Source organism: Aedes aegypti, chromosome 2 (assembly GCF_002204515.2).
Source record: "Aedes aegypti strain LVP_AGWG chromosome 2, AaegL5.0 Primary Assembly, whole genome shotgun sequence".
Lineage (NCBI taxonomy): Eukaryota > Metazoa > Arthropoda > Insecta > Diptera > Culicidae > Aedes > Aedes aegypti.
Window position 1 is genome coordinate 360156365 of NC_035108.1, and position 24997 is coordinate 360181361.

General features: G+C 36.6%; 2 protein-coding genes across 8 annotated transcripts in view; both read left to right on the forward strand.

Moving 5' to 3' along the window:
• The first annotated feature begins 216 nt into the window (after positions 1-216).
• Positions 217-5448, forward strand: LOC5568869 (trafficking protein particle complex subunit 4). Its single transcript, XM_021846455.1, has 2 exons — positions 217-529; positions 4941-5448. The coding sequence occupies exons 1-2, from the start codon at positions 355-357 to the stop codon at positions 5417-5419; spliced, it is 654 nt and encodes a 217-aa protein (XP_021702147.1). The 5' UTR covers positions 217-354; the 3' UTR covers positions 5420-5448.
• Positions 5449-14561: 9113 nt separating this feature from the next.
• LOC5568867 (cullin-3) overlaps positions 14562-24997 on the forward strand; it is a 30705-nt gene continuing 20269 nt past the window's right edge. For 3 of the 7 annotated variants that reach the window (XM_021846459.1, XM_021846458.1, XM_021846456.1), the window contains exon 1: positions 14562-14768. The gene's annotated coding sequence lies outside the window, so the exon portion shown is untranslated. Of the gene's footprint in view, positions 14784-24997 lie in introns of all 7 variants that reach the window. The other 4 variants (XM_021846462.1, XM_001652545.3, XM_021846457.1 and 1 more) reach the window with 3 other exon arrangements.

Consider the following 24997-nt stretch of genomic DNA (forward strand, 5'->3'; position numbering starts at 1 on the left):
CTTTTGTCACTCAAATTTTGCACACTGGGCAGTATTGTGGAGAAGGATCCTCGCTAGAACAACTCGCACAAGTCACGTAAATCTCGAGCATTCCGAATCATCTGTTTTTTGGTTGCCACAATTCAAACATTGTAGACTACGTCTCAGTACCGTATCGGTAAACAAAGAACTGCTCGAAAAAATTGAGCTACCCTCGATGTCAGCTGTCGAATCATCATCATTTGCCTGATAAACGTCAAATTTCGTTTATCGCAATCTCAAAGCAGAGCGCAGTGTTTTGGTTTTCCCTTGCAGGAATGTTTTCTTGCAAAAGGGAAAATTGAGCCTTAAATTCAGAGAAAATCCGTCGCGAAAATGGTTATCTATGGAGTTTATATAGTGAGTAAATCGGGTGGGTTGATATTCAACCTGGATCACAATGTGCCCAAGATAGAAACGGAGCGAACCTTCAGCTACCCGCTGGAAATTAATTTGGAGTACGAACCGAAGAAGGTGTCGGTTGTTTTTGGACAGAAGGATGGAATAAATGGTAAGTTTGGATGTTTTATATTCGAATAGGCCTTTCATGAAAATAAATCGCGATAAAAGGTAATTCTAGGGATTACTGTATGAACAGCAAAACGATTCAATTACAGTCAGGCCATCTACAATACGATGACACTCACTTTTCTTCTAGTCCCAAGTCAAATTCGAGCAAATCTCGCGTAATTTTTCACTTTGCCCTAAGTGAATGAATTGAATTGAATTACTTTTTATCGAAAGGATTTTCTGCCGTAGGCAGGTTCATCCCCACATTGCCCTAAGTAATTAATATATACATATGCGCGTCCACGTTAAAAACCATGGGTAGGACAAACGTTGAAAAATATGTTGTGCACAGTGAAGCTAAGAAATACTTCTCTATAGAATCCTAGGCTGCAAATTAAAAATTACTATTTTTAAGGGGCTCAAACGTAAAGGGTGCAGTCGTTACCAGTTGACTAGGAAAGCTTTCGTCTGTACAGGACCGGTAACAACTGATGGAATTCTCCAAAGATTATTTCAGAATTCCTCCAAAACATCTACAGATATTTTAAAGAAAGTACTAATCCCTCCATGATTTTATCCATCGATTTCTCTGGGGAATTATTCAAGATTCCAGGTCAAAATATCTTCTAAAATTCAATCAAAACTTCTTCAGAAATGTCTCTAGGTATTTCTAAGGATTTCCTACACAATTGTCTTCAGGATTTATATAAGGCATCTAACTAGAGATTTCTCTGAAGCAATTACCTTCAGCAATTTAAGATTTCTACATAATTTTCTTCACTCATTCTAAAATCCGAAAATAGCCTATAATAAATACTATGTAAGTTTTAAGGTGAAGATGAATCGAAGTCAAAGCTCAAATTTTCAAGAGCACGGATCTGGAGAACCAAACATCCGTTTGAGCTGAAAACCTAATCGATTGGTCACCACCAGCTAGTGATCAATCGATTAAGTTTTCAGATTAAACGGATGTTTGGTTCTCCAGATCCGTGCTCTCGAAAATTTGAAGTTTGGCCTCGATTCATCTTCACCTTAATGATATATTTAACAAACCGTTCATTGGTTCATTTAAAAATGCCATAGAGGCATGCTCCATTAGTTTTCAAACGGTTGAAGGAGTTTCTTGTAACAATTCTTACAATTAGTTTCACTATAAATATCCTCAATCATTCTTCACACTAGTCAGAACGTTTTGGGGGTCATGCACAAACTATGCCACGCTTCATTAGGCATAAGAAAACCTTTAAAGCCCTTATCGTGTCTTCCAATCTCCATAAGAATAAGTGCGATGTTGATCGAGTTTGTGTGTATATTGAACGGATAATAAAGCTTTCTGCTGATCCTGTTTTTGTTGAATCGTGGGTAGGACAATCCTTTGACTGTCCTATCCAGGTGATTTTGTGCGTAGTACAAGTCCTACCCACTTCCCGCGCCACTGAATATATACAGATCTAAGGTTATCATCGCAGAGCATCAGTGAATTTAGCGAGAACACTCTTGTTTAAATTGATAAACAATAAATTAATATTAATAGATGATTTCAACGACCAATATGCGAATTTGTTTTTTTTTTCAACAATTTGTTTCGATTCTTTGATTTAAGAATCAACATTATATCCCATGTAAAGCAATAAATAAACAAGTGGCTGAAACAAGTGCGAAAAAATATTTCTTTTCTTATTTTTCTTACTGAAAACCGAACACAACATCAGCAACTTATTATACAATTTTGATGAGAATGACGCATTGATAACTTTTAATCGATACTTTAATTTTAGTCAATACTTTCAGAGTTCTGCATCGCGATATTGATAACCGGTTACTAGTAAAAACAGAATGTCGTTTTGCCAAATCATGTTTTTCTGAATTGTATCAAAATTTCCTCATCTTTCCACTCCTCTTTCAATTAACGAATAAAAGTGAGATTAAATTTTGCAAAATCGGTTTTTATAACTCCAAATTGGCGTTTGCCAGACAACTTTAATTGTGATGGAAATGTAGGAAAAATTGTTTTTATTTGACTCTTGGCTAATTTTACATAATAGGGTACCGACTGTTTATTTTGTTATCAAACGACTGTTTATTTTGTTATCAAACGCTAACAGTTGGCGCCAGCGGCAAAAATCACAGACAACAACCTTTCGAACATTCAGTTTCTCTTACCGGCCGCCGAGCGGCGACACTGATATTTGTATTCCTCTCACTGATCGCGCTACGCTGGATTCTCAAATTTCTCAAACTTTCAACACAAGCGCATGGAAGAATGGTAGTCGGAGAGCTGTCAAAACGTATGGAAAATAATGAAAATCGTGAATTGCTTGCAATTAGGAAACTGAATCAAAAAAGTAGTGATTAGAAATCAAGTGTAAAGTGAATACATAACTTTTTGTGTTTAGTTCATCTTCCTTCGTGCTTTCTTTGCTTCAGGATTTCGTTTTTATTACCATTGAAAAAGAGCCATCTATTGCCTTTTCAGTTTTGAATATCGCCCTATTTAGGCGACAGCAAGTCAGAATTATCTTATATAATATCCGAATTTTCCGAAACATAACCCAAACCAAAGACAAATTAACTAATTACTGAGGTATCCGATTTGAAAACAATTTTCGGTAAAGGTTGTAGCTGATGAATGTTTCTTACATTATCAACGTAATTCTAATCCCCAAGAGTACATGGGTAAACACTATGATCGATTGAATGATTTGCTTGCTTTTCCCATAGTAATTCCCATATAAACTTTGAAGGGCTTGTGCAGTCTCAATTTTAATCCGAATAAGCTCAAATTTTGGGAGGACCCTCAGAATTTGATCTTGAATCGAATGAGCGGTGTGGAGCAAAAACGATTTTTTGAACCACTCCAGTGGTGTATTCAGTCTGAACCCGACTACTACCGTGCACCCACGCTAATTTGAACGGTACCTCATGCAAACCATCGGGGTTCATTTTTAATTTGAACATCTAGTCACCCTAGAAACGTGTTTCTGGTTACCTCTTCCACTGTTTTGTTTTGATTCTGCATTCCGTTCCATAGCGTCCCATTTCACTTTACTCCGTTTCATGAGCTAAATGACGTTTGAACCATTTTTAATCTGAACGATGTCCAAATTAGCAGGGTACAGATTAAAAAGTGTTCAGACTAAATGTGGTCAAACCAACGGGGGTACCCGGTAGTACTATGTCTATCGTCTCTGATTCTCTCGCTCGTCAACGAGCGAATCCCCATTGTAATATTGTATTGAATGAACTCCCCAAGTAATCACGAAGATATATATGCATACTTTATGTTTGCTCTATAGTGTGCTATCAGATTTTGTTTCTAAAGTGACATAACCTTTAAGAGCTTTATAAAGCATAATTAAAGTGGGAAAGGGCCCCACAACAACAAAATTAATGCAATACTTGGTAAAGCAGTTTTAATGTACAAGCCCTACTATAGCTTTTATGTATGTATATTTAGGGTTTATGATGTATATTAGCTTAAAATAATGTATGTTTAGGGCTTGCGTTAAAAATAAACAAAACAATGAATCCATTGACTACCTTTCAATGGTTTTCTTTACCATCTTAATGATTTTGTTGTTGGAATCAGGATTCGAACCCACAACTAGGATGATGGTGTGCTGGATGCCTGGCGCGATGGTGTCCTGTGCTAAAGCTGCTGATGTAATAAGATAGGATAAAAGTTCCTTATAAACGAAGCCACTGTGTGTGTTAACATTACTATTCGCCCAGTTATTGCGAATAGAAAGAATTCTCTTCGGCGATTGATTTCCTTTCCTCACCAAATGAAACATCAATAGAAAGAATTTCTCGCGCTTAGTATCATACAGGCGTATCTGCAGTGATCGATTTCTCTTCATCGACTTTCTCTTTGGATTAGTACGGGATGTTCGATCGATATTCGGAATATTTTACGTTGCAGTATGACGACGGACGATGAGTACTGTCTATTGAACCAAAAATATTAGACGAGAACATTCTCACGGCCAAGTAATAAGCTAAAAAGAGAATCTATGAAGAGAAATCGATCACTGCAGTTACGCCCTTATGATACTGAACGCGAGATTTGATCATCATTCTTTCTCGTAAAGGAAATAACAGAACTTAACCCAAATGCATCATTGCTTGACAGCTATTGAATAAATGCATGATAACATTATTAATGCAAAAAATGTTGACTTTCGACCAAATTAATGCAATAATATAATGCTTGTGGTTACTTGGGTCTAGTTGAATTAGTTTGAATAAATTGTAATTCTACAAAACAGAAACAGCAGTTTTCTGTGAAACGTCGTGAACAATTCAATCAGGCAATTTTATAAATTGATCGCTTAATAAATAATGATATAAATTATATAAGTGCTATAAACAAATCTAATGTTGCTGACATGCATTTGGGTTTTTTTTTGCAGTTGGTCACGTGCTGGTTAGCGTGAACGGCATCCTTGCCAACGGTTCTGTGCTGGAAGATGGTCGCGAAATCAAAGATATAATCGAGAGCAAAGAAAATTATCCGTTGACGCTTAAATTCAGCCGCCCAAAGATGACCACCAACGAGAAGATCTTCTTGGCCAGTATGTTCTATCCGTTGTTCGCCATCGCCAGTCAACTGAGCCCGGAACCGAAAAGCAGTGGAATCGAAGTGTTGGAAGCAGACACGTTCCGGCTGCATTGCTTTCAAACCTTAACGGGCGTTAAGTTTATGGTCGTTGCTGAAAGTCTCCAACTGGGGATGGATGTCCTGCTGAAGAGAATCTACGAACTGTACGCGGATTTTGTGCTGAAAAATCCATTCTATTCGCTGGAAATGCCCATAAGGTGTGAGTTGTTCGATACGAACCTACAGGCGCTGTTGGAACAGGTGGAAAAAGGTGGTATTGCTAGTATTTGAATCTAATAAATGTAAACGTGTGACGAAAATGCGTGGTGGATGCGTTATTGAGAAAGAATCATTGACATTTTTACATTCGTCCTCTAAATCACAGCTAAAGCTACCTAAAGAGAAAACACAAATTCAATCCCTAATGAGAAACTTTTCACTTGCCCCACGTGATTAGAAAATTGATGGTGTTTCAATTTAGTTATTTTTAGGTCTATGTCGAATTATTTCTTAAACTTTTTTTTATTGCAGTTCAAAACTGTGTGAGGGGACAACTTAAAAGTGGTACAGAAAATTGTTTTCCACAACTTTCTTCCGCTGAAAATATTAAACTAAGATTGCACCAGGTCCGTCACACTCGAGCTCAGATTGGGTACCACTTCTAGTACTGCATTTGGTCCCTCGGTAGTGCAAAAGGTACCCAAGTTTGACAGATCGCAGTACACTTTTCACGGCATTCTAGATTACCTTATGAGCCATACAATTTTGGGCAACTGCAAGGGACATGGAGGTCTTTAATTTGTCTTTGATTGCACGTCACCGACTTGTTACGGAGTTATAGTTGACAGGTTAACAATCTTTCGCTCTATAATGCAATTATGGCTGAAAAATTTCAGAAATATCTTACTGTTGGAACCGGAACCATGTTCTACGAATAAGCTAGAATTAAGTGAATGTCATTTTTGCTTTACCTTGTACCTTGTACATTACCCCATTATACACTACACGCGAGAGAGAACCATTTTACGAAGGCTGGTCAAATGACAGGAGACCTGGGATTTTTCAATCATCGGCGTCAGTTTTCGCGATGATGATGGTTGATGACTATGCGCATTTCTAGTGTAGCTTTTCATCCAGGCGAAAACTTAAATGAAGAAAAATTATTAAAATATTTCTGATCACAAAAGTGCTTTTTTATGTGCAATATGGGTAACAAAGAGGTAGCTGATACAATAACTAGGTGTAATGTTGCAGTAACGAACATTTTTGGATCTCATTTTTGTCATTTTCTCCATGTCCTCGTTTGGTAAGATGAGGCGTTATTGAAAATCACGCTGGATTTAATCCCAGGTCTCCTGTCAATTGACGCCGTTGCGGCGATCAGCTGTTCCGAAACGTCTCGTAAAATGGCTCATAGCCCCCGTCCACCATCTGTGGACAAAAGGTAGCAAAACTCATATATTGTGTGAACCTATTGTATTTAGAACAGTCTGAAATAGAAAGTTAAACGAATCACACGTTCGGTCGGTCTGCGTCGCCCGTTGTTACCTTATATCTCGATCGAGTGAAAATATCACAAGTCCCCCGTTACCAAGGGACTTAGCCGTTTTCGGTGTTGTGCGGTGGTGATATAGTGCCTAGGTGACGTTTTCTAAGTGCCCGGTTACCAAGGGACTTGTTGATTTTCGTGTTGTGTTTAGCGTTGGGCAAATTTGTTCAGAACATCAGAGGCGTCGCGTCCGCGTGTGCAACATGTGCACTGCACAAGTGGCAACTCGCTCATCCAAACCACCTACAATATGACTGCTTTTGGAGTTCAATATAATAATTCTTCCAACAAAATTTATCCCATTTCATGTTTTTTCTATTCCTGATAGGTTGCAACATAATTTTCACCTATCAATTATTAAATTTTTGCTAAGCAAATGAAATGCAATAGCTGGTTCATGCGATCTGAGACCTAATTTTCCTAACGCGCTTCGCGTTATTTTGTTCCAACGCGTCCGCAACATTTTGTTCCATGCTACACTTTGCTGCTGTGACGATGGAAACCAACGCGTGCACTCTCATCGGGAAACGCGCTGCCTTGTATCGTACACGCAATCCTGCATATGTGGTAGAAAGCTTTTTGAACTACAAATGCCAATGTGTTAGTAGCCAAAGCGTCCGCTCTGGCCGGTGCACAGTTTTGCTACATTAACAAATTTGATCAGTTCGAGCGTGTGGATGGCGAGACAAGAGGAGAGAAATCAGTCCACGAGAGAGATCCATTTTGCTTGCTCTCACGCTTGTGGTGTGAAGTGCAAGTGTGATTTTTCTGGCGGCTGGCGGTAGGAAGTTTTTGCTAGTTGGCTTGGCACTCAGTACTCACGCTGTTGCTTTTTGTTGTTCACTGGTTAAAACACGCGCTGATAACATGCAGCATTAGCACGGTGGTACTTACGGTGGCCAATCAGACGACAACCAGAAAACTAACTCAAGAGCGGTCGCGTCCTTCGTAAACCCCAGCATCTTCACCTTTGTAGTATGTTTTAAAAGTCAGCATATTTCATGACGCGTGCACTAAGCAGGATAAGTAAAATCACACACACAATATTGTTTTTAAAAAAAAAGTCTTAACGAAATTCTAAGTAATCTTTTTTACAAAACACAACTATGGTATGAAAAAAGATACTTCAAACTACAAATTAAGCGTATGGAACGATTAAATTATATTGTGTTTCTATGCTTTTCAAGAACCTTCACCTAGGTGGACCATACTGCCACTATGGACCCTACACGATGAAACCGATATTGTTTTTTTTTAAGATTTCCTAAAACGGGGTAAACAGAAGAAGTAGGGCGAATAGAAACAAAGCGACCTATAGTTAGGAATGCTACTATTATGTAATCACAATCTTCAAAAAAAACACCCTGAAATATTTTTGTTTCATTAGTTTGATACAAAAAAAGTATGGTCAATTTTCAAAATACAAATTTTACTATATTTTTCATACAAAGCAAGAAGAAAATAATAAAATCTGAAGTATGTTTGACAGCTCAAACATTTATTTTCAATTTCTAAGATGATCAAAAATGTAAATAATGTGTGAGTATCTTATTTATTTATTTACTTTTCACAACTGAAATGTGAAAACACATTTTGACTTTTCTTCAAGATGTACTTAGAAAGTGTTAATTTTTTAATTGAAATAAAAAAAATACTGATCGTTACTGAACAGTTATTCTATTCGTCAGTGCTGCTGAAATCGTTACTTATGACCCGCATAATTAGAATTATTTTTATGTTCAAATTTGAAATTTGCCCATAATCATGAAAAATTGGTAAAATAGAAAAACTATTGGTTTAATTGATAAATCAAACTGAACAACCCGAATAGCATATGTTATCTTAAGAGTTTTCAAACAACTGATAAATTAGAAGAAAATTATATTTGAACACACATTTTTATTAAAAATATTTAGAATCCGCGGTATACCTAATAATGACAAAAATAAAATGATCTAATTTAGAAGTGCACAGGTTGACAATGAGGCCACGCGACGCCTCTGCAGAACATCGATGTTACTGAATCGATTCACATTTGAACTGCCGAATCGATTCACCGATTTAATCGAATCCTTTGAATCGATGTTTTCGAATCGATTCGAATCGGATGAAAACTGACCTTTATGAAGCTTGAAATGAGACCAAATGCATTTGCAATCGATTTCAACATCTTTCAATCAAATCAGTTTCGAAAATCAATCGACCAAATTTACTACTTCAAGATTAATTCAAAATAGTTTTTTTTCACAAACTTATTAAAAAATATTCAACGATTTCAACAAAATAAATCGAATCAAGGAATCGAATGAAGAAAATCGATTCATCAGATTTTAGGTGCTCCAAACATCGATTAAAAAAATCGATTAATCGGAAAACAAACATCGATTTTCGGAACATCGATTCAAAATCGCCCAACGCTAGTTGTGTTGGTTTTCGTGTTGTGTGCCTCGGTCCGACCTTAGTGAAAAGGTGGACGAGCTTTAGTGAAGAAAGCGTGGTGGTGTTCTGGAACCCAAGTGGCTTGTAGCGACTCAAGCCCTCGGTCAGCTAGTTCACGTGTGTTTTGCCGGACTTCAACACTTTTCGGTGGCTGCCAAAGGCAGCGAAGAAAGCCCTTCGATACCGTGCATAGTTCGCGCTCGAACACTTACCTATTGTAATGTTCTCAATGGCCTCAAAAGTTTACGCATGAGTTTAAAACGTTAATTCACATAAGTATATACCGATATTTTCACTTACCCCATTTACCCACTTGCCCCGCGGTAACTTATTATAAATTTCAAACTCTAAACCATGCTGAAATGATAATTCAATGCAAATGTAAAATGCAAACCCACTGTATAATGGTGAATAACAATTTATACAGACGTCAAATTGAAATGTGGTCTTCGGCAAAGTTGTAGGTAGCTGGGAAGATTTCACTATGGAAGAGTTAGAGAACTTTTCCACAGAATATTATGAGCAGAGATAGGGGGCCGAATCAAAAATGTTAGTCTTTTCCATTGTATGGAAATTATATCTTCAAATGTCAAATTTCTTTCGAATCATTTCAAAATTTGGGTACATTCACAAATTTCATAACGCTAAATGACCATTTTTAACACCCACCCACCCCCTTGTAACGCTTTTTGTATGAATATTCTACGAAGTTTGTATGAGCTGTAACATTTTGAGGACACTCACCCACCCCCTTCAGCGTTATGAAATTTGCGAACAGGCCCTTTGAGAGGATACCCGGATAAAAAATACAATACAAAAACAATATAGCGTATTGCAACAGTACCATTCAATATATTGGAAATACAATACAGTATATTGTACAATGACAATACAATTACAGTAAAATATATTGTTTTGAACAGTTCACTGTATTGTATATGAGATTTTGGCAATATAATGTATGGGTGGTTAAGTATCGTAACAATACAAATATAGATATTTTCTCATACAAACATTTTGAAAATACAATACGATATATTGTTCATGTATTGTCTTGATTAGCAATTCGTGTATTGTTGTACAATACAAAAACAATTCAACGAACTGTATCATGATTGCATTCGTCGTTACAGCTAATGTCAAGTGACTTCTAAAAAACTACTTATTTTTACTTTTTGAATATTTTTCACTCTACATTTCTTGCTTTCTGAACTTGTTTTGTTTATTTCTTTCAGCAAAGCTACATAGAAAAAAGCAACAGTTGTTTTACTCAAAAATAGGAATTTGACCAAAATTGTAAGGTATAAAACCAATTAAAAACAATACAATGTTCTGTTACAATATATTATATTGTTTTTGAATTGTTTATCCAAACAAGAATAATATTGCTTCGACATTCAATTACAATACGCTGTATTGTATCCAATACGTTATATTGTACATTAATGGTTTATTCCATTCACTGAATGATACGTTTTTATCCGGGTACTGATGGCCATCATTTAACGTTCAACGCTCCGTCATCGTAATCATCGTCATCATCGAAACTTCAAAGGCAGTTTTTCTGTTCAAAACTAATAATTCTCGCGTAACTTTTCAAAACGGCCTATCTAACAATTCACACATTTCGAGTAAATCGAGCTTGAAGGTTGTGAACATATATTTTGAAACTGTATCAAAATGAAACAATTTTTCCCCACTGTGTTGCTTGTAGAGGGAAGCAGTGTAATAGAGTTCAACGTATGAAATGAAATTTTGTCAATTTATTTGGAAATTACACTGAAATCTATAAAAACATCAGATAGGACGTTTTGACCAAAAATATGTATATAGGATAAATCACATAGGTCGTTCTGTTTCAACAATTGTTACATTGGACATTTATTTCGGTCGTTTTGTTTCAGTTATAGTAACATCGGACATTTTGATTTGAGCACAAAACAAGCATGTTTTATTTCATTTTGTATCCACGTGCGTTGAACTGCTTTAACATTCAAGTTGAACTGCTCATTTTGTTGCGGTGTGATAATCGCAGGCACCAGCTGTGCTTTGTTTTGATTCATTCGAAGAAGGGACGAATGACCTTCGGGTTAAAGTCTCTCACGAACAACAACAATTTGATTCATTCAATGCCACGCCGTCACTTTTTCCCCTCCGTCTATGTGTCCTATTTAACAACAGAAGGAGGGGAAACGTTGAGCTGTATTTGGGACTTTTTGCTTTCTCGCTGTTTCTCTCTAAATATTCCCCCCGTTTCAATGCTGGTTTCGCCCACACTTGTTCGTGTGTGAGTTACCCACTGCACGACGGGTGGTGACGACTGTGTTGCATTCGGCACCAGCCGTCGGCGCAAACAAGAAATAGCGGTGGAAAATGATGACGATGACGGCGCCGTCGATTGTATTGTAGGAAACCAATGCTAAACAAATACATACAGCTTCTCCGCTCTTCGGTGAATGATTGCTCTGCAAATATATGTGCGCAAGTCGCGCATGCACGTTGCTCGTGTTGCTGCCGTGAAGCATATGTATATGCTTCATCCACCATGGGTCTGAATCGGATTGATACAATAAGATCATGATGCTGAATATCATTTCCCTACATGCACTCAATACGCTGATAACATGAAAAGAGAACTGGCAGCTAAGCGAATGCTGATCCAATCCAGCGTAAGTCTAAAACATGATTTGGCAAAAAGACCAAAATACACTTTTTTTTGTACCTCGTTCTCTTTTTGTTATTTAAGCGTATTCAATATTGCGAGGCAGAGCGACTCTGAAAATATCGACATTTTGTTGCGGTGTGCTAATCGGAGACACCACCTGTGCTTTGTTTTGATTCATTCAATCCCACGACGTCACTTCTTCCCCTCCGTCTATGTGTCCTATGTAACAACAGAAGGAGGGGAAACGTTGAGCTGTATGTAGGACATTTTGCTCTCTCACTGATTCTCCCTCAATCTTCCCCCGTTTTTATGACGGTTTCGTCCACATGATCATGTGTGAGTTTCCCACTGCATGACGTGGTGGTGGTGACGGCTGTGTTGCAATCAGCACCAGCCATCGGTTGAAACAAGTAATTGCGGTGGGGAATGATGACGATGACGACGCCGTCCATCTTGTTGTAGGAACTCGAGAAAGGAGCCCACGCCTAACAAATACATACAGCTTCTCCTCTCTTCGGTGATTGATCGCTCTGCAAATATGTGTGAGCAAGTCGTGCATGTACGTTGGTCGTGTTGCTGCCGGGAAGCATATTTATATGCAGGGTTGCCACTAGATTTTTGAAAATGTCTGGCGAGTTCAAAATAAAAAGTCTTGCAAAGTCTGGCAGACACCATTGTGCAGGTATACTGCTAGACTCGAATTTCGACGGTAACAAAAAAAAATATACAACATAGAAAAAAAAAATATAAATTCACATCAGCACTAAAACATGGCCTTTTTTAATGTTTAAGTCTGTATTGGAAAACATTATAGTAATTCAGCCATGGTATTTATCAAATAAGTCCTTTATGTACATTTACATTCAGGCACATAGATTCTTATGATTGTACAAAATAAAAGTCAAAACGAATAATCCCTGAGAAAGTTTCACCATGTCTGTTTTCAAAACTCTATATCAAATTTATAAATGAGAACTGCACTCTAGTAGAGTTGATCTGGACACAGTTTAAGCTTCGTCATTTTTTCAATGAATAGAAGAGTCTAAATGCAAAAATACCATCGCATAATAATCAAAGTCACTAGAATAACCTCTCTACTGCCCTTATCATTTTTCTACCACAAAACAATATTTTATTCACGATGACTTTTTTGTATTTAAATAGTTTAGCAGTTCTAAACAACTCTATTGTTTTTGAAATCGGTATCGATATTGAATCATTGGTTACTTGGTTTAAAAAATATTCCGAAACTCCTTTGGCCACCATTTTGTTTTTACTCAATTTATCAAAACAAAAAAAAAATACATGGGCAAAACAATGTCAGGTTTTAAGGAGATTCTCTCAAAAAAATCATGAAGATTTGTTGAGTTACCTTCAAGGAAACTAAAAATTACAAAATGGTGTTTTTCGAAATTTTTAAGATCTCTTTACAGTCAGAGTGAAACCAAACACATGTATACTCATTACTCAAAAACTATTGTACCAATTTGCTTAATTTTACACAACAGGTTTTCATCAAAATATTGTTTTGAAAAGCGAGTATACCAATCAGAAGAGAAATTCTAAATCCTGCGTAGTTAAAGTAAGTATGGCTACCCGTCGGTTTGTAAAGTCTGGCAGAATTTGAAAAAGTCTTGCAAAATAAGTAGTTTGTCTTTTTGTCTTTTCCTTGATTAAAAGTCTTGCAGTGCCAGATTAATCTGGCATAATGGCAACCCTGTTTATATGCTTGATCGACCATGCATCTGAATCAGATTGATTCAATGACATCATGATGCTCAATATCATTCCCCTATATGCACGCAATGCGCTAATAATATGAAAAGAGAAGTTGCAGCTGATCCAATCCAGCGAAACGGTAAAACATGGTTTGGCAAAAAGACCAAAATACAGTTTTGTGTACCTCATTCTTTTTTTGTCACTTGAGCGTTTTCAATTTTGCGAGGCAGTGCGACTCTGAACATATCGACTGAAATGATTGAGAAGCAGTTATTATTGCATTCTATACATCTAAGTAGTGTCTCAGACACGCTTCTACAAATCATTCTACCTTTTAAACTCCATTCCAAAGCTTTATTCAGGAATGTCCAATGTAACATTAGAATCGTGTTTATTCATAAATGCTACATAGGACATGTGGTTGGTTCTCTGATCAAAGGTCCAATGTAACAATTGATCAAAAGCGATGCAGTTTTGAACATTGGTCATTTTGTTAAGCTTTTAATAGATTAATTTGTTGTTAATATATCAGAACGAGTGTTCTAGTGTGCTGCTAAGTGGTGCAACGCAAATGATTTATAATGATAATCTCGATTTGTTTACATTTGTTACTTAGGACGTTTTGAAAAGTTACGCGAGAATTATTCGATGAAAATTTGTTCACTGTGTATCGGTTGGAGAATAGAATATAGTGAACACTTTTACCTGTGAATTTTCTTGATTTTGAATGAAACAACTGTTTTGAAAATTCTGAAATCAATGACGGATCCTGCCCCCTTAAGCATAGGGGAGCTAAAACATCAAAAGTTGCATCAGTCTATTGTACATTCATGATTTCATTCACAGAATGGTACCTTTTTATTCGAGTTTTTATCCTATTTGAAAAATAAAACCACCTAAAGCGCGTTTTTCTCCGCGTTCCCCTAGAAGCAATCGAAAAATCACCGCAGCGAAATCAATGACGATCATTGACGTTTCGAGTCAACACGTCAAAAAACGCTTGCATCAACATCAACAAAGAAGCTACCGGAAAATTGAGCCACGAACGAGCAAAGAGGCGACGAAAAAAACATGGTAGTCGCCATTACGGGAAAACGTCGCAAGTGCTCAACCGCAGTCCAGTTTTATTCGGGTGTTTCGTTTGGAATTTTTGCGTTGAAACCGTGCGGAAAATGCGCCTTTCGCGGTGAATTTCGTCGGACCGTGTCACGGTGAAGCGTTTGCGGATACGTTGGACTGGGGGTCGTTCCGTTTCGGACCCCAAATCGGTCAGTGAAAATCGGGTGCTCATATTTTAGTTTCCTTTTTTTACGGATCGTCTCTTGGGGTTTTCTGCGGATTGGTTGGTGGGAGGGGAGAGAGTACTTTTATTTTTTGTGTCTTCTTTGCTTGTGTTTGTGTCTGCTTTGGTGTTCAAATCCCGATTATTATCATCGTCATTGGGAAAAAGGATTCCGGCGCTGCATCAATAGGATACGACGGATAGACCGGTGTGGATCAAAACTTCCGGAAGTGCTCACAAAAGTGTTCAATAAGCATATCAAGATTGTTCAATTTATATGGCTTGTGGAGCTGGTCAATGCATTCTTCACGCCTGATTGTTACCTATTATTTGCTAGATGGTCTTTGTCATGACATAAATATTGCTAAAACCTTGAATGTGTCGTTTGTTAGACCGAGAGACACCTCTTGCAACCCCCAAGCTTTGTGCTGCTTCTTTTTTGGGCTCCCAGTCGGGGTCAGACGAAGGCTTGCTTGATTGAGCGACGTCATCCATCGCTGCTCGGGCTTGAGGAGAGCCGTCTATACGAACAGTCTCAATCTTTGGAATCGCCTTGAAAATCGAGGTTTGCTGTCGAGGTTACACGTCTACGAGCTTGTTGGCTAGAAGCAGGCAATCACCACCATCAGCAGGGCTGGTAGCGAGTTAAATTTTAGTGACTTGGTCACTATTTTCGATCTGGTCACTATTTGCAACCACTCACTTTTTTCAGGGTAATTGTAATTATGTTCATGAACTGATGATATTTATTTATTCATTGTTGTCCAAAATTTCGTAGACCTCTACAGGTACAATTAGAATTACAATTTGTTGAAAACTTATCTAGACTGTCTAGAGAGAAATGTCTTTGTTCATTGTTATATCAATTACATCACAATAGGTATTTGTTGACAACAATCTATTTAAAGGCCTTTAAATAGTGTAGCTCTTCCTGAAATTGTTGATGTGAAACAAGTTCCGCAAACGGGGCTTCTTTTGACATTATTTCCACATCCTTCAACTTTGAGGATTCGTAGCTTTAATAATTTTTGATAGATTTCGATAATTCTTGCATATATCTAAGTTGTACATGTACGCAACAAATGTGCAAAATATGAGGCAAATTCTATAAAAAAAAAATGCTAGAATAGTCTAAAATATATATCTTGGAGACAAAAAAGTGGCCTTTCATAAATCAATACAATTTGATAATATGTAACATTCTTTTTTCACATGAATTTTGAACTGATTCTATAGATTGTCATCCATGGATGTTTTTGATCGTTTTTCATTGAAGAACAAAATTTAAAAAATACAGACATGGTATTGAAACAGTTTTTAGTGACTTGTTCACTTTTTTCGACCTGGTCACTAAAAAGTTACTATTTGCAACAAGAAGTCTTTTTTTTTCCAGAAAAACGGTCTCTAAAATCACTATTTTCGTGATCTGATAATAATGGAATTGAAGGCTGGGTCAAACTCAAACAAGAAGAAATATATATTTGTTATTATAAAGACAAGTATAAGTATAAGACAAGTCCTAATAAAGATAGGATACCGTGATCAATAAAATTACAGTTACAATTACAAGTATAGTGTGATTAGGAAATCATAATACCATGAAGAACGATAGAGGTTCCTGATTAAATTGAGAAGACTCTAGCAAAACTTAGAATGCGATTGAGTTTTCTGGGCCAAAAATTGAATAAATATAATCGAAAACCAGAAACATTATCTGTCAGACCTGCTGAATACATAACTAGTGAACTTTCTGCAGTAATTTACATAAAAACTCCTTCAAAGACTTCAAAGGCGAGTACTAACGTGGCTAGGGATCATTTCAGAAATAATTCCAACAAATAAGCTATACATTTTCCATTAAACCTTGATACTGTTTTTTTCCATGCCCTTGGTCAACTGTTTCAAAACAAGATGCTTGAAGATTGTTGGAGAATAATAAGTAATCAATATTGGCGCTAGGGCAATTACACCTGTTCACGAATTTGAGCAAAAAATATGCATTTGATAAAAAGAGATTTTTCAAGAAGAACGATTTCAATCTTAACTGTTTGCTTTATAGTCTAATTCTATAAAAATAGCCTTTTTCAGGGTCGAAGATCAGATAAGCGAGATGTCGAGTCGGTGATTTTCAATAATTCGTTTACTGAAACGTTTAGTTAAAATGTAAATATCTACAGTACGCATGGAAATTATTTTCTAATTATTTATGCACAACATTCTAATTAGATTTCTGTCGAGTTCGTCAATGTGTTCTGGAGTAATTAATTGTTTATAGAGAAAAAAGGCTTTGATCTTGCAGAAATTCTGCAACAAATTTAGCCTGGGTTTCTTCTTTATGCTTGTTTTCGAGTTTTGCCAGGATATTCGGAAATTCCTCTACGATTTTTTTTAATAAATCTGCCACAATGTTGTCTACAACCGAAAATGTTTCATCCGTTTCATCGATTCATTCCACAAATTTGATAGAACAAATCATCAACTATGTAATTCCTTTTGTACCCCTACTTCAAAATAAATGTTGAACAGTAAGTTCTTCATGAACAAGAATTTCGCCAAAAGTTTATTTTTCGGAGTTCATGTATGCGATGAACTACGAATTTTCTTCCGCCTGAAATAACAAATGTAAAATAATAACTAGCCGGTACCAAGCTAATATATATGTCGTAAAAAAGAGAAGTGAAATGCTCCGTTTTTTTATCATTTATGGCAATCGCGGACAGATAACTGTTAAGAAATAATGCACATTAGTGCAGTTCTCTATATTCCCAATTCACTCAATATATGGATAGGTTGATATCCACATAGAACGCATAATCATTTTAAGTCAAATAAGTTTTGAAGTCATTTTTTGGTACGATATGACCGAAATTGTTTTTTTAAGGTTATGTTGTGAGTTTACTAATTATACGTATTAATATATATATATGTTTTATGGCTATCAACTTTTCTGTATCCTTTGTATAGTTTTTAAGATAGGTACACCGTTGAAACGGCTGGGGTAAGATAAAATGGCAAGGTATCGTAGTGAAATTTAATAATGATGAGAAATTCAATTACAGAAACATTAAGCTAACAGGTGAAACTTACTTTTAGGGAAGAAAAATCCACTAAAATTTGTTGGCATCATACACAAAACTTTGCATTCCATCTTGCCCCACCCGTTTCACCCGGTGTACCTTATACAAACCAACACTTTAAAACAAAATAGGTCATAGTTTCAATTTAAATCGCCTTTCATTAAGTTCAATTGTCCTTCAAGACATTAGTCCTGGTTTTTGCCTTTTCAACAATTTCTCGAATCTAGCTAATCAATTCGAAGATGTAAAATATGATACTTCGAATGGCTTTCTTGTACTTGAAAACAGTGTTGCATTTGAACGCGTTCAGTTTGCGTTCCAGTTCAAATTTTTGAACGAGGGATCAAGTAGGCTTGAACATTGATCAGTTCAAAAATTTGAACCCGTGGGAGCTGAAAATTGAACGCGCAATGAACATTGATATTATGACAGATGCACAACATATTTCAATGCAAAAGATTTGCGAAAGATATTATGGAACGTTTTAGGTTCCATACATTTTGAATGAGTTGAATTCCGTACAGATCGATGTAGCTTATTCGAGTTTTATGCTTCATTGTGCATTTTGAATTGAACGGGCCGTTCATGAGCAGTGACAGAATCTTGCTCGAGAGTTCAATGTTTGCTGCGTTCTCGTGCAAAATTGGAACGCGTTCAGTTCACTTTTGGCTCGCGTTCAGTTCGAAATGCATCACTGCTTGAAAATGTCTTTTGAAATTTGTATGGAGTTACAAACAAATATTTTCAACTAGATTTTTTAAAACTTTGAAGTAGGTATACAGTTTTTTTAGAAATGGTTCATTTTGGGGAATTCTTGGGAACTGTTTTCGGGGGAATGGTTTTCTCGAGAATGTTATAGAATCGTCATTAATATAGTGAATAATAAAGAGTAAAATTAGCTTAGTGTAACTTTAGGATTGAACATAAATTACAGTCTCCTAAAAGATTCATAAGATCTTCCCCAATAGTACTAATGTCCACTTCGAAAGCCTTCTCGTTGCAACGAAGTCGCATAATCATGGAGAAGGAATGATGTTTACTGATTGTGTTATTCTAATTTACAGTTTTTTTTTATTTATTCGAAACGATAACTTGTTAGTTTACACTTTTTATCAAACCATGGAAACAAACGTTTTGAAAAAAAAACAGGACGGGTAATGAATTCAATGAGCAAGGCTGGTAGCGAACCCAGATTTTAACCATTGCTGTTTTTGTACATTTGTACCATTGTTTCAAATTACGTGCACCTAGGTCTACCCCGTTTGGCATAATGCAATTTGGTTTATGGCCGTAAATATAATTTCAACTAGTTGATGTGGAAAAAAATGCTTTTGTCATAAATATTAGTAATCAAAGGTGAAGTTTGATTTTGCTTCACATATAATTTTAATTAGTGTTCTATGAAAATATACCCAGAACTTTATTTTTCAGAATTTTCAAATTTATATTTTAATTTGCTCATTTCCATGCTGTGTAATAAAATTTTTCAATGTAAATAAATAGTTTCGGGAGAACTCGATCCGCTTTTTAAAAAATTGTGAGTTGAAAGCTTATCCAGCGGTTAAGTGGTTGCAGTTTCTACTACAAAAAATATTTTAAATAGTTTTGTGGTAACAAGGGCTAAGAATAAAATTGATTTACTTACGAAATGCATTGTCGACCTACAACATCCTTGAGGATTGGCTATCGATCTGGTTTGAAAAATGTGTTGGTTAAAGGATTACCCAGCGCACCTTTGTATCTGGTCATTTCCGGTTTGATTAAAGATTATCTGGAAGATAAATATTGTTAGAGACAAAAATATAGTTAAAATTGGCATAATTACCAAGAATTCAAGCTCTGCCCTGAAAACATGTGAATTTGTACTTAGCACTCTTTGTACTACTGCTTTGACATGAAAATGGTACTACCTATATATGATATACAACCTTAACTTTATAGTGAAGGTTATATACAATACTTGTATCTCAGCCTATACTGTACATTTAATGTGCATATAATTTCATCGATCACGAATCTTTGTAAAATACATAAGGTTGAAGTTACACACTCGACCCGTTAAGCATGTGGAGCGTATGGGATACAACTTGAAATGAATATGTCGATCGAAAGATCAATACTATATGAAATTTCCGATAAAATAGCCTAAGGGATGGTACACAAATTATGTCACGCTAAATTTCGACTTTTTCGACCCCCTCGTCACGTTTTTTGTATGAGTTCTTCGAACATTTTGTAAGGCTTGTCACGCTTGGCTTGATCCCCTCCCCCCTTGGAGCGTGACGTAATTTGTGCATGACCCCTAACTGATTTTGCCTGTGCAGCGATTTTATAGGTTCGCAATGCAATTTTCGAGAACTTTCTCCGTATTGGTAAACATTGTCAAATTATCGAACAGCAACCATAAAACTAATTTGATTTTGTGTTTAAAATAAACTGATTAATCACAATTTGAAAAGGTTGCGACAATGTTGCCTCCTGTTATTGTCATGAATTTTTTTCTTTTGATTATATCCCGCAAAAGTTGAGACAGATGGTTGTGAGCGCGCTTGTTTTGTTGTTGGTTTTCGTCTGTTTTGATAACAATTTGATTCACTGGTTGAGCCACTGCGTCCAATGAATTGAACTTTTGTGGCATGACCCGTTCTGCAATTCGCATCATTGGAAGTATAAAAACTATCCACTATTAATGCAATGATCAGCTTAAGCACTTTGACGCGTCTTTTCCCAAACAGGCAAAATAGAGTTGATAAAACCCATAACCTTACTGAGATTTCGCTTGTTCGTAAATAACCCTTGTTCAGAAATTTGAATCTACCCTTGCATAAAGCACTACGACTGCAGAGCAGATGTTCTGATGTTTCGCGTTCCATGTTGCAGAAACGATACATATCATTCTGAACCTGACCAATAGTCTTCAAATAATGTCTACTTGGACAGAGAACTCTCTTGTTGAGCTCTTAGGGTCTTCTAATGAAGGTTACATTTGTAAAAATACATTAATATTGTTAACCTATATATTTTGGACTAATGTTTGTAGTAAAGAATTCCTTTTTTAGTCTTTTGCTAATTTTAGTCATTTGATTTAGCTGTCTGGCAGCTACCAGCCCTGCATAAGGCACGGAAGATTTCGACTGCTGAATGCGTGTATGTGGGATAGCGCACCACATCGTATCGCACATCGGCATCGGTATAAGTTTCCGGCTCGCGCTCTCTGGTGATATTGTTTTCAATCACGGTTACGGGTGACGAGCGAAATCGTAATCCACTTAGGGGTACCGGGGGCAGAATGGACACCCCCTGTATCTTTGCATAGGTGAATACTTTTACACTTTCAATGCAAACAATATTTCAGTTGCCTATCGGAAGAGTAAACTATCCACTAAAATTTCAGAAAAAATGTTCAAAACATTGATTTTAAATCGAAAAATTGAGCATGATTTTATTTGGTTCGAAAATTATAACATTCACACCTCACTAAATAAGGTTTCAGAAGCAAATGACTGCAAGTTGACCGATAATGTAGCTCTTGATTGAATCTTCAATTATTTATGCTATATTCAAAAATATAGTAGATTTTTTTCTGGTACTTTAAGACATTGAAAAACTTATATGGAAATTTCTTATACTGTTGGGGCAATATGGACACCGGGTGGCAAAGTAGAGCTGGCACTTCAAAGAGGAAGAAATATAACTTCAAACAAAAAATTATCCAAAAACATTTAGCATTCAATGCAATAATTATGAAGTGGAACCGCAAATTGGTTGAAAATCGCCAATTCTTGATTAAAACTAACCTGGAGGCAATATTAAAAGCATCTCTACGAAAAATGTCGCAAATTGATTTTAATCATACTTCCAGTGGCACAGTGACCTGTCACTATGGTTTCCTGAATATGTACTTCATTTTCCGAGGTTTTGAGAACGATCGCAGGACAATTTTCCTATAAACATTGAGGTGTCCACTTTGCCCCGCTAGCTTGATAGCGACTACCAAATATAAGCTTTTTTTAAACCTTTTTTTGAAAACAAAATATTTTTTTCCTGATTATGTAACCATGTTTAACAAATGCTCAAGAACTTTAAAAAGCATACTGCACATAAAAAACAGTATAATATTCATGTTTTTACAGTCAAAATAGGCAAATACCTTAGGGTGTCCATACTGCCCCGTGTCCCCCTAATTGCATGCTAAAGTATAAACTAAATTCGACCCGGTTCGTGCGTTCTAATAACGCCAATCGGGTCAATCGAAATCGGGACAGGGAGAATGCATGAACTGTTACGTCGACTGTATGTCGTTCTGATTTTATGGAAAAGCTCTCATTCGGTGGCTACGGTCTTCAATAGTGAGGCATTTGGCAACTATCGATTTCCTATTGAATAAGTTTTATAGATTTAGCCAACTCTTTACTAATTCTCTAACATTGAATATATTTGAGAAACTTTGTTTGGCTTATCTATTCATTCTCTAAAATAGTAGTATGAACTTTGTAGAAATGCTTTTCTTTTATAAAGATAGAGATAGGCCGCACGTGTCGTTTCGATCTCCTGAATGTGACAAACTTCATACAATTTTTCGTCAGGAGTCTGTACTACCCCTAAAGTTATCATGAATAGCATTATTCGGATAACTATCTTCGATCGGAAATACAGGCAATTGAAAAATGAGAATTAATAAATCAGGACGTTGAGTAAGATTGCATGCTCCTAAGAGCCTATTTCTTCGACGAACAGCGAACAATTTTTTTTTTGAAATCATAGTTTACCATAAAATTTTGCTGCTTCAGAAGATTTAAATAACTGTCACTTATGCTGCAGAAAAACAGGCGGTGACCCTTCTCAGTTGGATTGATTTTGTTAACCCTCCAGGAATTCACCTGAATGGAAGGGTTCTGAAAATTCTGAAAATCTGTTCTGAATATCATTTTCACTCAAATCTTCAATTGGATTCAGCAAATGCTATTTTGGTGAAGATCGAAAGGTTCTATAATGAACTTGAAATCATCGGCCGCTTTCTCATTGATAACCGTCAGCTTTTGCTTCAACCAGTAATGGCTTTCCTGGTTTTCAGGTGAAAACCAGATCCTGCCAAACCTGAGTCCGAAACCAAAGAAAGAAGGTATGAAAGAGTTTGCAGGCGTCTGATAAAGGAGGATGTTTAAGTCCCTTAATAGTTCGTCCTTCAATACGTTGTCGAAAAAACCTTTCTTGAGTCTTACCTGCAGACGTAATGAAGGTCGAATATTGTGAGCCTCTGCATCAGAGGTTAATTTATTACCAGATGAAGCTACCTTTCGGTTGTGCTTCTTTCGCTGGTTTTTAAGGCAATTTTGACCTTTACCGACAGACCCGGAATTGCCATTTTTAGCAGATGCAGACGAATGTACGTTTGGTAAGTTATTTCCAGCTTTCTGAGTTTCGCCAACTGCATGTCCAGTTGATGCGATTGAAGAAACTCCAGTCTGCTGTTCCAAACTACCAGTAGTACCGTCGTATTGATCAGCCATGATGACGATGCGGTTGAAAGTAGTACGATCAGCTATCGGTGATGTCGAAAATAAAAAGAATGATCATCTCAAATCGAAATGCCTTCAAAGCCTCAGATCAGGTTGCAAACTCACAAATAAAATTGATTTGTGAAGAGAGATTTCAGTCCAAATTGACTCAATAGCTTCATCCACAAATCATGTACAACAATATTATGTACACACGGCATCCCAAACACAAGTTGTGTGTGTCTGAGGGATACGACCATATACAACCATTGTGTCCACAAGATGTGTTTTGCGCTAGAATATTCTTGCTCATAGGCATAGAAATCGTCTATACAATCGATATAAACTGCAGACAGTTCGTCTACCGATCATACTGTGCGGTGTTTCACAAACTTGAGTTACACGGATCACAAGCTTATCTCTATATCATTCTACCATGCATAGACATAAAAAGCCAGCGACCAGCCAGGGTGGTGCAATCTTGAATTCGAGAAACACTGATATTTTTATTCTCTGAGCTACTCACTGCATACATAAATACACACATTTGTGGTCAAAGAATCTAACTATCTATACACAGCTCGAACGATGAGAATATATTTCACATACTTACTAGAACACGTAAAACATATCTCTCATTTGACGAATAGTGTAGTAGAAGAGAAGAGTCTCTTCAAAATGAAACGAGAGCACTAATGAATTTTCAGTCAATCTAGTACTTCATGTTCAGTGCAATCAGTTGCCGTATTCTCATAGCAATCATGAGAACTGCAAAGGTTAACAATAATATATTTTACTGCTGCGTATTGGTGCCGCAATAGGCATGTGGATTAACGTACCCAGAAAAACTGTATACAAACAAACCTCGGTAATCATTTACTTACCTATCATAGGATGGTAATTAAATGCAATATTCTCATACTTAAAGTATCTGAGTCAATACTCACCGAAATTGAGAATATAATCTCAGAGAGCTAAAAAAAATCACATACACAATACGAACCATTATGTATGCAAAACACTGACATCACAAATATGCCATGTCTGCATGAATTAGGAAACACATTTCACTATATTTCCTAAATATATACGGAATGAGGCACTACACTTCACTTTTCCCGTATAAATCGTGACATATTTTCACTAAACCAGTCACTTAAAGCACTGTTGTAACACGATGGCGTCGAAAAATATAACATTTTTACTAACCACCGCACAGGCGTCCACTACCCAAGAACACCAACACAGGTTCCAACCAATTATTCTGAACACAACTGTATCGCAAGTTGTAACAAGTCTGATAAATAGGAACAGCGAATGAGAGCCCCAAAGAGAGAGTGATGATAAAATCTTACTTTACTGGCACGATAAACAATTCCCAAACTTCCGATAGCAATAGTGTCCCCCAGGATTGGTGCTTGTTTAGAGGGTTTTTATCATGCACTGCTATCCCCCCGATCTGATCAAAGTTGTAGCAGTATACGATAAACTGTCTCTCATAATGTGCTGCATATTATGATAGTTACAGAGAGCGATGCGTGAGAGATTCTCTCAATTTTCTCAGGATTCAATCCTTGGTCTTCATAGTTAATATTCGGTCTAGGATTCCAACATGTACGGGGCATTTTATACTCGACCTT